This window comes from Eretmochelys imbricata, chromosome 8, assembly GCF_965152235.1.
Source record: "Eretmochelys imbricata isolate rEreImb1 chromosome 8, rEreImb1.hap1, whole genome shotgun sequence".
In the NCBI taxonomy this organism is placed as follows: domain Eukaryota; kingdom Metazoa; phylum Chordata; order Testudines; family Cheloniidae; genus Eretmochelys; species Eretmochelys imbricata.
In genome coordinates, this window is record NC_135579.1 from 90,803,344 (window position 1) to 90,818,777 (window position 15,434).

Genomic DNA, 15,434 nt, shown 5'->3' on the forward strand with positions numbered 1-15,434 from the left:
TCAAGCCATCCCCATCCACAGAGCAACCATTTTTGGCTTAATGGCTTCAACAGTATAAAAGTAGTTATTAGTGTCTGAAATCTTATTATTTCAACTCTCTTATCACTATACTACATTCTGATGAGTTACATTCAGGGTGTCTCTTTCTTCTTCAAAAAACAAACCTATTACAATTTTAAGCAATTTTTTTTTAAAAAAAGCACTGAACAGTAATACCGGTCCATTTCACTTTAATAGCCTCTCATGCTTGTTATTTGCATTGTATAGAAGGGTTATTGTATCACCAAATGTGGCAAAGAAAGATCAACTTATATAAATTCTTTCTTTAAAAAAGAAAGCTATCAGGCGGGGCCTGGGTGGGGAGTACCATACAGCAATACAAGTAATTGCACTTTCTGAGGACCTGTCTACGTGGCATGGCAAAGTGCGCCAGAAGGGTGTGATTTGTAAAGATCAACTAACCTGTTGCACTCATGTAAACCCTTCTGGTGTGCTCTGTTTGAAACAGGAATGTATTAACACAAACTAGGTATCTTTTAGAGTGGGGGGTCTACATAGAGCAGCTAGAGTGTAACATGTTAGAGAGGGTTACAAATCACACCTGTCTGGTGCGCTTTGCTGGAGCCAGGTAGACAAGCCCTGAGACATAAAATGTAAAAGAAATTTTGTATAATCAAGAAAAGGTACTTGCACTATCATGAGACAGAAAACAAGGCCATTATCACAGAAGAATTTAGCTTCATTGTTCTCTTCACAGCTTTTTGTTTTAGCAAGAGAAAGAAAAATTACATATGCTAAACCAAAAGGCTATGCTAAGTGAGGACTATACCCAAATTATAATAGTGCCATGTGACAAAAGGCAATGCATCAGTATACACAGTGTAAACATGGGTGATTTTGGTTTATTAACAACATCTAGCCTTTTATCAGTTTAAATAATACTTTTAAATAGAGTTAACATTGCTTTTAGTGACCAATTCGATTAAAAGGAGGACTGGACGATTTTGTTTGACTCATTCAGGACAGCCAGCCGTTTCAGCACTGCACACAGTTAGCATCAGGTCCTAGCCTTTTCATGTGATGACTGTGGGGCCGGTGCGGCCAGTTCTTTCATGGAGCTGTGAAAGCTTCAGTGCAATACCAATGAGAGGAGCCAACATGACCTGCCGAAAGGAGAAAGAGAGATCAAAACCACTGACCAATGGCATGTTACCGCTTGAACCTTTAGGGCTCATTCTCTTCTAACGGATTGTTGGACGTTTGATCTGAGGCCCTAAAACACAAGTCTGAACACTCATTCACAACAGATTGGAGTACTATTATTTCAACGCTGTGAAACGTAGCTGCTACACAACCAAGACAAACTGTGAATTCGGCCCCAGATAGGAAGATAGATATAGTAATTCTATGGAACTTTACAAAGTGAACTAACAAATATTGCTACTTTGGTGACTTCTATACTTCTCAGTTCTATGCTGTTCTGAAATCATGATTTTCTTATGTTCCACAAATGGCAAATGATACTCACTCAACCACAATACCCCATCCCCAATATAACCACATTATTTCCTTTTTTCTGGCTTAACAAGTTGTCTAAAAGAGTTCAGAGACATTGACGGGAGATGTTAAGAAGGCGCACAAGAGAGGTTACCACCATTTTTTTAATGGAACCTTGGAGAAGGTACATTAAAACTAGTGCAGAACATGACAACAGATTCTGTTATCTCAGGGCTGCAGTCTTCCACGCCCCATGGATTTTTGGGGATTTGTTTTGAAATATGTATTTCCCAAATGTTGTTCTGATCCTTGGGGATTCAATTCTCCAATCAAAAGTATAATTCAACTTTGAAGCAGTGCCTTCCCCAGCTTGTAACCAAATACTCAACCATGCTACGTACCACTTAGATAGGTAGACAAAATAAAATGCAGTTGTGGAGGAAATTGTGATGAATTCTGAATAATAAACTACTTGCTCCATATGGAGTAGAGAGATTTAGGGAACTGAGACACCTGTTTCTGGAATAGTTATCACCTCATAGTCAGAGGAGCTGGAACAATTTGCACAGTGGGAGAACCACTGAACCAAACTGTAAACCCTGTATATGATGGAAACCACTTCAAGCCAAGGGGTGAGGCAGCACCCCCAGTTCCAGCACCTATGCTCACAGTGGCTCTCTCAGTCATGCTCCCCTCAAAGGGAACTTTGTGGAAAAGGGAGAGCAGAGTGGTACCAAAAGCCTGGATACGACAGTTACCTGTGGATCTTCATATATTTTTGGAGCGTCTTTCTCGTAGCTATCAATGTACAGTCGCACAGTCGCTCCAGCGCTGCCGGTACCACTTAGTCTGAAGATGATGCGAGAACCGTCAGTGAAGAGGAGCCTTAAACCCTAGCAAGTGCAAATGAGAACAAAATGAATACACGCTCATTCATCTGCCTCTTCAGATACCTGATGTACCTTCCAGCAAACCTGTCATGCCATTTCTCCGGTCATTCTTCATCAGAGGGCAACAGAAGTTGCCAAGAGCACCCTGTTTGTTCCTCTTACCCCGACTGACTATGTGTCCCTCCTGAGCCACTCTTGAGCATTTCCTAGATGATGACAGCTTTTGAATCCAAAGTATCCTGAAGACCCTAGTCCTATGACTGGCTTGGGAGCAAGAGACCAACTCTGATTCTCTGCATACCAGCCTGTCACGCTACCACTGCACTTCCGGGCAAACTCCATTTAAAGAAAATAATTCAAACATTTTAAATGCAAAGTAACAGTTCTCAGTGCCTTTGTCCATTATTCTTTTCCAGTTAGTATGCCTCTTTCCCCAGTATGCTGCAAACCGGACCCACCTACAGGACAATTTTATTTAAATAACTTGCATAGTACCGGGTAACTCATCTTGTATATATTCAATAGCTCCTTGACTTTAAAATGCTGGAATTCAGTCCTTAGCTACCGCTGCTCTCTGACAGCTGCTGCAGCGCTGCCTGCGTTCTGCAAGATGGCAACAAAGCAACAGGATCAGGATATAAAACAAACGTATTTGCCCTTTGGAATCACTAACCTATAACTAAAGATTATGGACCTGAGCCATGCTTCATCTAGTTTGTGCCACTCTTTCCATGCAAAGCAGCCCTAAGCCCAGCAAATCCAACTCCTGAAGGATCTCCCCTGCACAGAAAAATCCTTAGGTAGGGCAAAGTCATCATCATAGCTCTTATACCATCTTCCATCGAGCTGGTGGAATGGGGCGAGGCCAGAACAGGTCACCACTGCACTGTGGTGATCCCTGGCTGCCCTAACAATGTGTTGGGGCCACTGTCAGTTGGGTCAGGTTAGAACAGCCTTCAGGCCCTCTCTTCCTTCAGCCCCTCCTCGGCAGCACCAACCAGAAGCCAGGGTCTGGCCTATAGTTATAAAACGCATGTAATTGGTGGGGGGAGGGGGGCAGGGAGGTTTTTAATAGCGGGATAAAGCTTTTGGCACAAAGGCAAGGATAACCTTGTTGAAATTTTAACTGGAAATATCTAGTCAGAACCACATATTCTTCAAAAACAGCACTGCAAGTTATAGACAAAAGTAGTTTTCCAGTCTCACCTGGTTTCTGGAGATGCTTCCATCCACAGGATCGCTGTATTCAAAGTTATCGGCTTTCTCAACAGTATAAACTTTATCACCAGCTGACAGCTGCTTCCCCACAAAGGAACGGTCGAACATCATGGTTTCTAGATCCTTCATCATTTTGTTAGCTCCGTCTGCGTCCACTTCCTCATAGTCATATCTAGAACCAGCCACGGTAGAATGAAAAGTTAGGGAGGCTTTTTTGTGGTGACAAACAATGTTTCGGGAGCCACCCGTTTAAAAATATCTTGTTTGATTTAAAGGTTGGGTTTAGTCCCTTATAAATGGCCTCTGCAGTTCCAGGCACCCAAGAGTCTTACAGCCGGTTAAGCAAATCCCACAAACAGTAACAAAGGAATACGCTGGAGCGGGTAAATTTAGCAGTTATAGAAGTAAAACCCAGCACAGCACTGGCTTCAGGTATATCGGTTATTGGTATGTCAGTGCTGCCAGAGGCCCCCGCATGAGGAACAAGATGTGTTACAAGCTGCACACCCTGTACAGCTCTATCACTGAAGAGGTTACACATTAATTTGCCATTTGTGGTCTCAATGCAGATGCTAGTCTAATAGAAGATAAAAATCCTGCCTAAAGATCAATACCCAAAAGAATGTGTTGAAACAACATACAGGCATCAATTTAAACTGGGCAGAAAGCAGAGTTAAGACTAACAGTCCTGCATTTTAAATTTACCCAGAGATGCTTTGATATTCATGGCACGTAAAACTGAACTGCTGAGACATCGAGAATGCCCTAGAAATAACAAAGCTGAGTTAAGGACAGAGAAGCCAGCCTAGTTGTGGAGGTCAAGGTTCTCCCAGTGTAAGTAACACACTTCACAGGGTTTTGGAGAAGTTTTCAGTATTTAGCAGTCAGGGCACTTGACCCTTCTTAGCATTCCCTCCCTTCTGTCCCAGGGCTGGGGACTGAGCACATTCTGCTCTCCGCAAAGGGTCCTGCTTCATCATGGTGAGCCGTCACCTGGCTCTTCCCTCACCTTGTGAAGAAGTTCCGCCCATATTTCTGCCAGTGATCTTTCAGGATGTCCTCCACGCTCTGTTTGCGGACAGCTATTATAGACAGCCACGCCAGGACAGCCCACAGCCCGTCCTTTTCACGGATATGATCAGAGCCTGCAACGTGCAAAAGCAGAAACAAACTGAACAATTTCCTTCACTTGAGAGTTTGCATTAAAGCTCTCGTCCATCAAGCTGCCAACCACATAGATTTAAACAATGCATATGACAAATTTTAAATACTACACTCTCTGGATTATAATATTTACAGAGCTCATCATGTATTTAAACAACAGTTAAAAACAGAAGATAAATTAAATCCCCCGCCAAAACACACACATTTTGGGGAAGGTCTACGGCATATGTTATACAGGAGGTCAGATTAGATGATCACAGTGATCCCTTCTGGCTTTGGAATCTATGAACTAGACATATAGGGACAGATTTTTAAAACAGGTATTTAGGTGCCTAGTGGGATTTTCAAAAGTACCTAGTGCACCTAAATACCTTCAAAATACCTAAAAAATCCCACTAGGTGCCAGAATACCTTTAAAATTCTGTCCCGTAGCTCCTTAAACTGGCTGGTTTACCATTGAGGAGTTATACTGAATTGCACTGCTGCACTTTAGTTACACTGGGGTTTTATTCTGATGGTACTTTACAGTTACAACAAGACAGCCTAGAGCATGTAGAGAGGCACCCTTTTCCAGCAGGTGTACACATCCAAATAAAGGTCTTATACAATGTATCCACTCATCCCTGGAATAAAGTGCTTAAATACGAAATCTGAAATTCTGTCATCTTGCATTATGCAGAATTTTTTAGGTTGTGTCTAGATTCTGATTGATTTAAGAAGGTACATGTTTGTTTCCATTTTATTGGACTATATAATTGCCATATGTAACGTCCCCTCAGCAGTTATACGTGACCCACATGCTCCCTCAAGCTCCATATTCCCCTAGTAACTTACAATAAAGAGTATTTCATTCCTTTTTAATTCTTTGAAGTGAATTATGTGCTAGATTGGCAACCCTGGGCATGCATCCTCTTTTTATCCACAAAGCAGATACAACGCAAGCAGTGTTAGTGCAACCCATGTGATCCTGCCTTCTGCATCAACCCTGCCAGCATGTCGCTCTGTAGGGAGGAGAGGCTCCATGGCCATTGAGTCATAGAATCATAAACCTTTCACTCTCTCGCCTGCTCTCAAAAGATGCCAGTTATAGTGTGGTGCACACTCTCCTGGGTTGGATGGAAACCACCAAGCCATTTCACATGGGGCATCTGATGACAACAATTTTAGGACACTATTCATCCGACACCACCTGAAAATCGCTGATCTGGAGACCATCCCACAGCCTACTAGCAACTCCCTAGGCCATCCAGTTCTCTTCCTTTCTAGGTACTGTCATTTACTTCAATTCTGGTGCTCTCTCATACATTACCCACACACTAGGGCATTTGCATATAGGTACCCAGGGCAATGACTCAAACATTTTACTTCTGATAATGGCCAAGATTTCTTTGCATCTTTTATAGAAAGGCCCTGATTTTTCCAAAACTGTCCTCCTCCCTCTCATCCAGAGAATAGCACTTGCCCTCCAAAAACATCATCATCGGTACAGACAGGCCCAGAACTGCAGCAAACACCCTTCAACCAGAGGCTCATCCATGATGCAGCTTGTTCAGCCACCAGAAGTCACGGCCAGACAACTGTGATGCGTTCACATCAGAGGCTGATGGCACTTCAGTCAAACAGCTGCCACTACAAGTCCCAACCATATGCTGCTTGACATTAAGTACACGATTAAGTCCATCCGTATTCAGCGAACTCTCTAAGCACATGGTTAAGTGCTTTGCTGAATCAGGGCCAGAGAGAGCAAGATATCTTTTATATGACTCAGATGCTGATCTCCTGCATAGCAATGAAGACCCTGAAGATCAGCATTGCTAGAGGAAGGAGGAGGACTCAGATGTTATGTGATGGATGCAGAAGAACCTACATAGTTCGCCTTGAAACTTCTCTTGGAATATCACACACTTTGCACCACGTTATCTTATGCAAAGAGAATTCTATACATTTTAATTTCCCTATGCAAATGGCAGTATTAAGTCACATGCCCACCCCCAATAGATTTACTAAGATATTAATTTTGAATCTCAATTCACCTTGCTTCAACAGTTCAAAGGCAAGAGTTAATTTAACCTTTATAAATCAAACCTTGTTTTTAGAACAGGAAAACCAGGGTCCTATTAAGCTCAGAGATTTAATAGTAACCTGAAACCTCCCCTAATAAAACCACATTCACCAAACCATGTTTCTTCCGAGAAATGAAAACATTTAGAAGGTTTTCCTGACCACCAAGAGTTGAAAAAATACATTTAGCATTGCATTTAATCCCCACAGACCCAATGACCGGCTAGTAAAGGGGCCCTTAAACTTCCTGAATAGGCCTTCCTGAAAGGAAAACTAGCTTTTCCCTGACTCAACTTACCAAGGAACTTTTACAGTTGTGTATATTTTCATCAGTAATTTTTGTAAACAAATTTTGTTTTTATGATTCAGGAAACATTAACTCCTATACGTGAAAGATAAATCCCACCTCTCCAGAAAGAGCTAAACTGTGTTTAAATGCAAGGAATATCATCATCATTGAGATTAGGAACAAAAACTTACCAGTACCAAAACTTTCCTCTCCACACAGAGACAGTTTGTTTGCATCCATTAAGTTTCCAAAGAACTTCCAGCCAGTTGGAGTTTCAAACAAAGCGATCTTTGTAGCTTTGGCCACCCTTCAAAGGCAAGGAAGGTAAGTTATATCACAGCTGGATTGTTAGCACACCCTTGTGAAATGCTGCAACAGTAACATTAGTTGTTATCATTAGTTGTTATCAAGCATCTCATTTAACATAACAGTGAAGGCAAGTCAGTCCTATTTTTTTTAAATAACAACTCTTTGTATATTTGTCCCTTATTTTATTCTTGTGTTACCTTGGGGTGAGGCGACTGATCGGGAAATGCAGAAGAAGAAGAAGAAAAAAAACCACCTAGCTCCTATGTAGTACTTTTCATCAGCGGAGCTCACATTACTTTACAAAGGAGGCCAGTATCATTATCTCCATTTTACAGATGAGGAAACTGAGGCACAGGGAGGTTAAATGATTTACCACTCGGCAGACCTGGAAACAGAACCTAGTTCCCTCAAGTCCCAGTCCAGTGCTGCCTCCCCTAGTGAATAGGTTTCAGCTGATCATTTGAGTGCAAACTGCTGACCCTCTCTTCTCTGGTGGCACAGGTGCTGGAACTAGGGGGCTGGGGGGGCTGCTGCCCTCTGGCTTGAAGTAGTTTCCATTATATACAGGGTTTACAGTTTGGTTCAATGGCTCTCAGCACCCCCACTACACAAATTGTTCCAGCCCCCCTTTCTGGTGGTTAGTGTCCTCAGTCCCTACTGGCTTCAATGGGTGTTGATGGCACTTAGCATCCCTCAGGACCAGAGTCTAAGCTGAAAAAAACCCAACCGCAAGATCTCAATAGCTTTTGAAACAGTATCGTATGAAAATGGCTTGTAAACATTATTCCCACTAAAGATATTGTTTCAGACATGTTTGAATATGGTCACTGCTGGGGGACAGCACAATTCACCCACCACGAAAAGGTTTAAAAATGACACGAACAATTGTCAACCCCCATACCCTGAGTCCTACCTATCAATTGCTCCACTGGTAGGCATGCTTCGCGCGAAGCCACGAACGCCAGTGTGCTGAAAGTAAGGAATACTGAAAATATTGGCAGCGATGACAGCAACAGAGTCCGAAGGGTTAACAAAGAACCCATGCTTCCCTAGAATCATGTTCCGATCCTAACGAAGAAGACAAAGGAGGACAATTCAGTTCTAGCTACGACTGTCTGCACACAGGTATCAGAGTAAACATTATTTTTCAGGCACACAATGTAAAAACCATACAGCACCACAGAGTTACTTTTTACTGGATTAAAGTGAGCGTGGAGCTTTTAATCATTTAAGAAGCATTGTATCGATGGTATTTTCATCAACATCTTGGTTTTTTCATAACCTCCAAAGCTTGTTAAGTATCATCTGAACTTTGTAACCAAGTACTGTCATAGCGACAAATGAGAGCAAGCAATTTTTGTTCATACCTAACTATAGAATGGGAGGGAAATCCCTGATCTCCTATCCGTTGTACTGTTTGAGCATCTGACTATAGGCATTAGTGCAGTGCTGCTGTAACCCATTTTGGTCCTATTCTGCTCCCACTGAAATCAAAGGCAAAACTCCCAATCACCCACAGGAGCATCATTATTAAATGTCTAGTCTTGGCATCGTTGCGTAACATGTGGATGAGCTACCATTTGCCAAGTATCACTAGACTGCAACAACCTATTCAGCTTTGACATCCATGGGAATTCTCTCAGCTTATGCCCAGGATAAATCCAGTGCAGACTATGCATCAATCAATCCAACAATCATTATTCCAATTGAAGCACTGCCTTTTAAGGCTCGTGCCCTAGTGTTTGTAGCTAGACAGTGCGGTGGGGGTGGGAGGTTCTGTAGAACAGCCACATGCTCATTTACCCCATCTCCATCAAAAGCAGCTCCAAAGTCATACTCTCCTGTCTTCATAGACTGGACCAAGTCAGAAGCATAGGTTAAGTTTGGGTCTGGGTGGTGGCCACCGAAGTCCTCTAAAGGTATACAGTTCACAGCAGAATTTGCAGGAGCTCCAAGCTCCTCACACAGGATCTTCTTCACATAGGGGCCCATAACTAACAGAGGAAAAAAAGGGAAACGATTAAACATTTTATTTTTTAAATTAAACTTCAACCAGTGGCACATTCTGTTCACACTATGATTCAGCCAGAGGCTGCTCGTCTAATATAAGAAGATCTTTCCGTTTTAATACACTGGGAGCATATGGGTTTTTTGACTGTAGAGCAAAGCTTAGGCCTGATCCTGCAATGTGCTGAGCACTGTGATCCTGAGGAACTTAAACACAAGTTGTCCAAAGTGTTCAATGAAACTACTCATGTGCTCAACGTCAAATAAGAGCTTAAGTGTTTTGCTGGATTGGGGCTACAGTGACAAGATCAAGCACTTAGTTACTCAGTGTGTTACTTATACTGTGATAGCTCCTGGGTGTCCAAGTCCTGGACCAGGACCTCACAGTGCTACATGCTGTACAAAAACACAACAAAAAGAGGTTTCCTGCTTCCCAAAAGCTCCCAATCTATACAGGTCACTGTGATGGCTCCGTGGAACAGGAGAGAAAATGGGAAGGCTGGCCCTAAACATCTAACAATATAGCATGATATTCTGTGTTTCACACACCAATACGCAAAGCAATTTAAAAAAAAAGTTAGCATGGAATTTCAGAGTTAGCATGATTGTGGTGCGAAGAAGATGGAATAAGGGTGCTAAGAATGCCCCACAGAATAAGCTTTACTGTAGCAACGTCATGAGCAGGTTATCTACTAGGGCTCTAGGCACACAAGCCTTCTAAAGCAAATATTTCTCTCTATACTATATAGTTACAGTCTAAGGCTCCAATCCTGCAATCAGATTGAGGTGGACAGACACTTTGTGGAGCTCAATTGACTTTACCTGGATTTAAAATTCCTCCTGCATGGATCTGGTTGCAGTTGGGCTACACCCTTGTTTCGCTCTCAAGAAAATAAAACCTCACGTTTTAATGAGAGCGACACACCTGAGCAATGCAGCATTTCCACTGGCCACCATAAAGTTCCCCCTCACTCATTTCTTCAGATCACAGTATTTTTATTATGTTAAATACTCAAATCAGACACAAAAGTTCGAAAAATTAAATCTGAAAGATTAAACATGTCTGACGTCCCTAACTTAAATTTTTTCAGTGCGGTTCGGAAGTAACCTTGCTATTAGGGGACGTATTCTATTTACCATGAGATTAGTAGCAAGATTCTTTTGAAGTCTGTCCGTGTCTAATATCATGACACTCTCTTTACAGCAGCAGCTGTCAATTCGCCATCAACTGAGATTGGTCCAGCAACTATGTAGCTGATTCTGCAGTTTTGACAGGCCTGAAGACCCCAGTTAGCTTTTGCTGCTTTCTGCACACTGTCTTGAAACAGTAGAAAGTTAAAATTTGTTCTCTATACTATGGGCCAAATTTTGCCATTAGACCATAGTGATGCCATTGTCATCAGGGACGCAGCCTGAGTGAGAAGGGGACAAATTCAGTAGTGATGTAAGTGATGCCGTAAATTTCACCTCAACAAGCAGGGACAAGTTCTACATAGGTGGAACAAAGCCCCTTCTTTAATCTTTCACCTCATCATACTTTCCTCTTGGTTGTTTTCCCTGCTGCCATTTGCCCTTCCTCCTCCACAATGCAGAACTTGCCCCCCCTCCTTACACAGAGGTGTAATTTACACAGATGTTTCCATCTCCCCAGAATTTGGCTCATCTCTCTAGACCAGAGGGAGAAAAAACCAACAACCTCCCTCTGAAATACAGCTCTAGACTGCTAGGAGGCGTTACTCCATGTTATATGCAATATGTTTTTGTCCCAGGGTTCTGAGGTTATCAGTCAGCCACAACACTGACCAACTGGATGTTCAATTCTTTGTCTCCAACTCTTCCATCCAGTATGCCAAACGAGGGGGAGGAAGGCAAAAACACAAATCTCATTAAATAAGATTTCCCCCCCATGACATACCTACAACTATATCTATTGTATTACACAGGTTCTCACACTGGACTTCATCACTGTGGTATCTGAGCACCTTCCCATAGGGCATTAAGCAATGTGACTAACATCTGTCATGTGTGGTTCATTCTCATCCTCTCCCCAGAGGGAGACTTGTTTGTGTAGTGTAGGGTTTTGTATTTAAATGAACATGTTGCTCTGTGTTTATGTTAGAGAAGGCAACAAGTGAGTCTTCCACTTGATGTGGTAAGTAGCTCGGTTTATAAGAGCCCCTCTAAAGCTACCTACTCCCCTTTTGCCACCATTACAAATAAAATACTGAAAATTAGCATGTGGGAGGTTAGGGGAGGGGGAAGGAAAGTCAATTACATTCCGGATCCTAAGTCACTCGGGCACTTTTGAAAATTTTTCCCAAAAACTCTGCTGGAACAAATGAGGATTCATGGTGACGAAAGACGGTGCAATGCACTTCTCAAACAGAGGAAAATAAAAGATAGCAAAAAAAGAGTGAGCTAGTCCTTAAATTAAAGTTTCTCCCTCCAAGAAATAGCTAAAAAAAAATGAGACAGTAATTATTTCATACCTCCATGCATAGCATCTATGCGAATCTTTAGGTTGTTTTGTCCTGAAAGTAGTTCTTTCAGCGCACTGAAATCAAAGATGTTCCTCAACATGTTCGCATAAGCTTCTACTGAGTCCACAATTTCAACTGCAAAGCCAAAAAAAAACAAGCAACCCAATACACTAAGAGACTAGCAATGACTAGACTGATCAGATAGACTAAAATCCTGTTCAAAATGGTAACTTTGCTACTTATGACAACATGATGACATTCCTGAGTGCAAAGGCCTGCCATTCAAAATAAGAAGGTCTTTGAACATCCCATAGTATCAGTTCCTAATAATGGCAATGGAGAAAACCGTCTGAGGTAACAGCACACTTTACAGTCCTACTTTCTAGAAGATTTTCAATATTACTATATACTACCATTCCCTATTGGTTTCAGCCTAATCAACACAGCCAGAAACCTGAAGGTAAAAGTAGCTCCCAGTACAACTTAATCTCTCTGTTCTTCATTCCAGAGGGTTAAATTCAGCTCTCAGTTACAGTGAGGGTGGAACTTTCAAAAGCATTTACCAAAGTTAGACAACAACTTGCACTAAAAGTCAGTGGGAATCAGACACCTAACTCTCATTTGTACCTTTGAAAAAGGTTGCACCCGTGTAACTGAGAACGGAATTTGGTCCACATAAAGGCAATGCGGTGGAAAATGTATTATTGCAAAGTCCCAGTGTGCTAACACTGGGGGTTGAAGGAACTAGGAATTCTACCAGGTTCCTTGTTATAAAAATATTCAAATTGTTTCTTTTTTTACACACACACACACACACACACACACACACAGTGTGAACGATGTGCAATTAAATCTGAAAAAAAATTAACATTTCATTGCAAGTTTGCAAAAATGGTCTGATTTTACAGAAAACCTGTAACATACCAGATTTTTTTTAAAGTGCAAATGCAGAGATAAAAATCAATTCAAAATTTTAAAGAACATCTGGAAAAATTTTAGATTTTTTGTGGGAAAAAAATAAGTACAAAATTGCCTGTGTTTTGCTAACATATTTTCAAAAGGTACCATTATACTGTAGCACAAATGGAATGATAATATTCATATCCATTTTAGTAGGGCCCAACAGTCTCATTTAAATTAAAGTGAACATTTTTTGTTATGAACTATATGCAATACATGAAAAGAGTGTCTGTTGGAGGACAAAGAAGTGATTCAATCATGGTTCTATAAATACCTATACAGGGAGAAGATATCAGATACTAGAGAATGCTTTAAGCTAGCATACAAAGCCACAATAAGACTGAATAAATAGAATCCAGAAAAGTTCAAACTGGAAATAAGGGTTTCTACAGGTATGTTAGTAACAAGAAGATCAGGAAACATGTAGGATCCTTTCTGAATGGGGGAGGCAACCTAGTAACAGATGATGGGGAAAATGCTGAAGTACTCAATGCTTTTTTTGTCTCAGTCTTCACAGACAATGTCACCTCCCAGACTGCTGCACTTGGCAGCACAGTATGGGGAGAAGTTGAGCAGCCCTCACTGGTGAAAGAACAGGTTAAGGACTATTTAGAAAAGCTGGACATGCACAAATCCATGGAGCCGGATGCAATGCATCCAAGGGTGCTGAGGAAGTTGGCTGATGTGATTGCAGAGCCATCTGCCACTATCTTTGAAAACTCATGGTGACCAGGGAAGGTCCTGGACAATTGGAAAAAGGCAAATATACTGCCCATCTTTTAAAAAGGGAAGAAGGAGAATCCGGGGAACTACAAACTGGCCAGCACCTCAGTCCCCGGAAAAATCATGGAGCAGGTCCTCAAGGAATCCATTTTGAAGCACTTGGAGGAGAGGAAGGTGATCAGGAACAGTCAACATGGATTCACCAAGGGCAAGTCATGCCTGACCAACCTGATTGCCTTCTATGATGAGATAACTGGCTCTGCGGATATGGGGAAAGCAGTGGACATGATACCTTGACTTTAGCAATGCTTTTGATATGGTCTCCCACAGTATTCTTGCCAGTAAGTTAAAGAAGTATGGATTGGATGAATGGACTATAAGGTGGATAGAAAGCTGGCTAGATCATCACGCTCAGTGGGTAGTGATCAACAACTCCATGTCTGGTTGGCAGCTGGTATCAAGCGAAGCGCCCCAGGGGTCGGTCCTGGGGCCGGTTCTGTTCAACATCTTCATTAATGATCTGGATGATGGGATGGATTGCACCCTCAGCAAGTTCGTGGATGACACTAAGCTGGGAGGAGAGGTTGATATGCTGGAGGGTAGAAACAGGGTCCAGAGTGACTGGGCCAAAAGAAATCTGATGAGGTTCAAGAAGGACAAGTGCAGAGTCCTGCACTTAAGATGGAAGAATCCCATGCACTGCTACAGGCTGGAGACCGACTGGCTAAGCGGCAGTTCTGCGGAAAAGGACTAGGGGATTACAGAGGACGAGAAGCTGGATATGAGTCAACAGTGTGCCCTTGTTGCCAAGAAGGCTAATGGCATATTGGGCTGCATTAGTAGGAGCATTGCCAGCAGACCGAGAAAAGTGATTATTCCCCTCTGTTCGGCACTGGTGAGGCCACATCTGGAGTACTGCATCCAGTTTTGGGTCCCTCACTACAGAAAGGATGTGGATAAATTGGAGAGAGTCCAGCAGAGGGCAACTAAAATGATTAGGGGGCTGGGGCACATGACTTACGAGGAGAGGCTGAGGGAACTGGGGTTATCTAGTCTGCAGAAGAGAAGAGTGATTGGGGATTTGATAGGAGCCTTCAACTAACTGAAGGGGGTTCCAAAGAGGATGGAGCTCGGCTGTTCTGAGTGGTGGCAGATGACAGAACAAGGAGTAATGGTCTCAAGTTCAGTGGGGGAGGTCTAGGTTGGATATTAGGGAACACTATTTCACTAGGAGGGTGGTGAAGCACTGGAATGGGTTACCTAGGGAGGTGATGGAATCTCCATCCTTAGAGGTTTTTAAGGCCCAGCTTGACAAAGCTCTGGCTGGGATAATTTAGTTGGGGTTGGTCCTGTTTTGAGCAGGGGATTGGACTAGAATGACCTCCTATAGTCTCTTCCAAATCTAATCTTCTATGATAAGACATTTTAAATTGCAAAGATTGGATGTGGCGCATTCTCTATCACTTGGAGCCTTTAAATTAAGATCAGATGCCTTTACAAAAAGGTACAGGGGTAAAGTTTCAGAAGTCACATTTTCAACACTATTAAGGCACCTAGGTTCTTCTGAAAATCTCACTTGGCACCTAAATACCTCTGAAAATCTGGCTCTTGGGAACCTAGTTTTCACTGGAAATCAATAGCATGTAATCTCCTAAGTGCCTATGTCACTTTTGAAAGTGGGACTTAGGGCCCTAATGGACTTAGGCACTTCTGAAAATTTAACACCATGCTCTGGTTCATCCACAAATAGTTGTACTCGATGCAGGAATCACTGGGTGAAATTCTGTTGTCTGTGTTATACAGGAGGCCAGACTAGCAGATCATATCCCTTTTGGC

General features: G+C 42.3%; 1 protein-coding gene across 2 annotated transcripts in view; it reads right to left on the bottom strand.

Moving 5' to 3' along the window:
• Nucleotides 1-875: 875 nt before the first annotated feature.
• Nucleotides 876-15,434, bottom strand: part of PGM1 (phosphoglucomutase 1) — a 28,733-nt gene continuing 14,174 nt past the window's right edge. For both annotated transcript variants that reach the window (XM_077825313.1, XM_077825314.1), the window contains exons 4-11: nucleotides 11,925-12,050; nucleotides 9,232-9,422; nucleotides 8,342-8,496; nucleotides 7,311-7,426; nucleotides 4,615-4,750; nucleotides 3,594-3,777; nucleotides 2,256-2,390; nucleotides 876-1,163 (exon numbers count right to left, since the gene is read on the bottom strand). In XM_077825313.1, coding sequence (XP_077681439.1) covers nucleotides 1,074-1,163; nucleotides 2,256-2,390; nucleotides 3,594-3,777; nucleotides 4,615-4,750; nucleotides 7,311-7,426; nucleotides 8,342-8,496; nucleotides 9,232-9,422; nucleotides 11,925-12,050 — 1,133 coding nt within the window. In that variant the 3' untranslated portion in view covers nucleotides 876-1,073. The remainder of the gene's footprint in view (nucleotides 1,164-2,255; nucleotides 2,391-3,593; nucleotides 3,778-4,614; nucleotides 4,751-7,310; nucleotides 7,427-8,341; nucleotides 8,497-9,231; nucleotides 9,423-11,924; nucleotides 12,051-15,434) is intronic.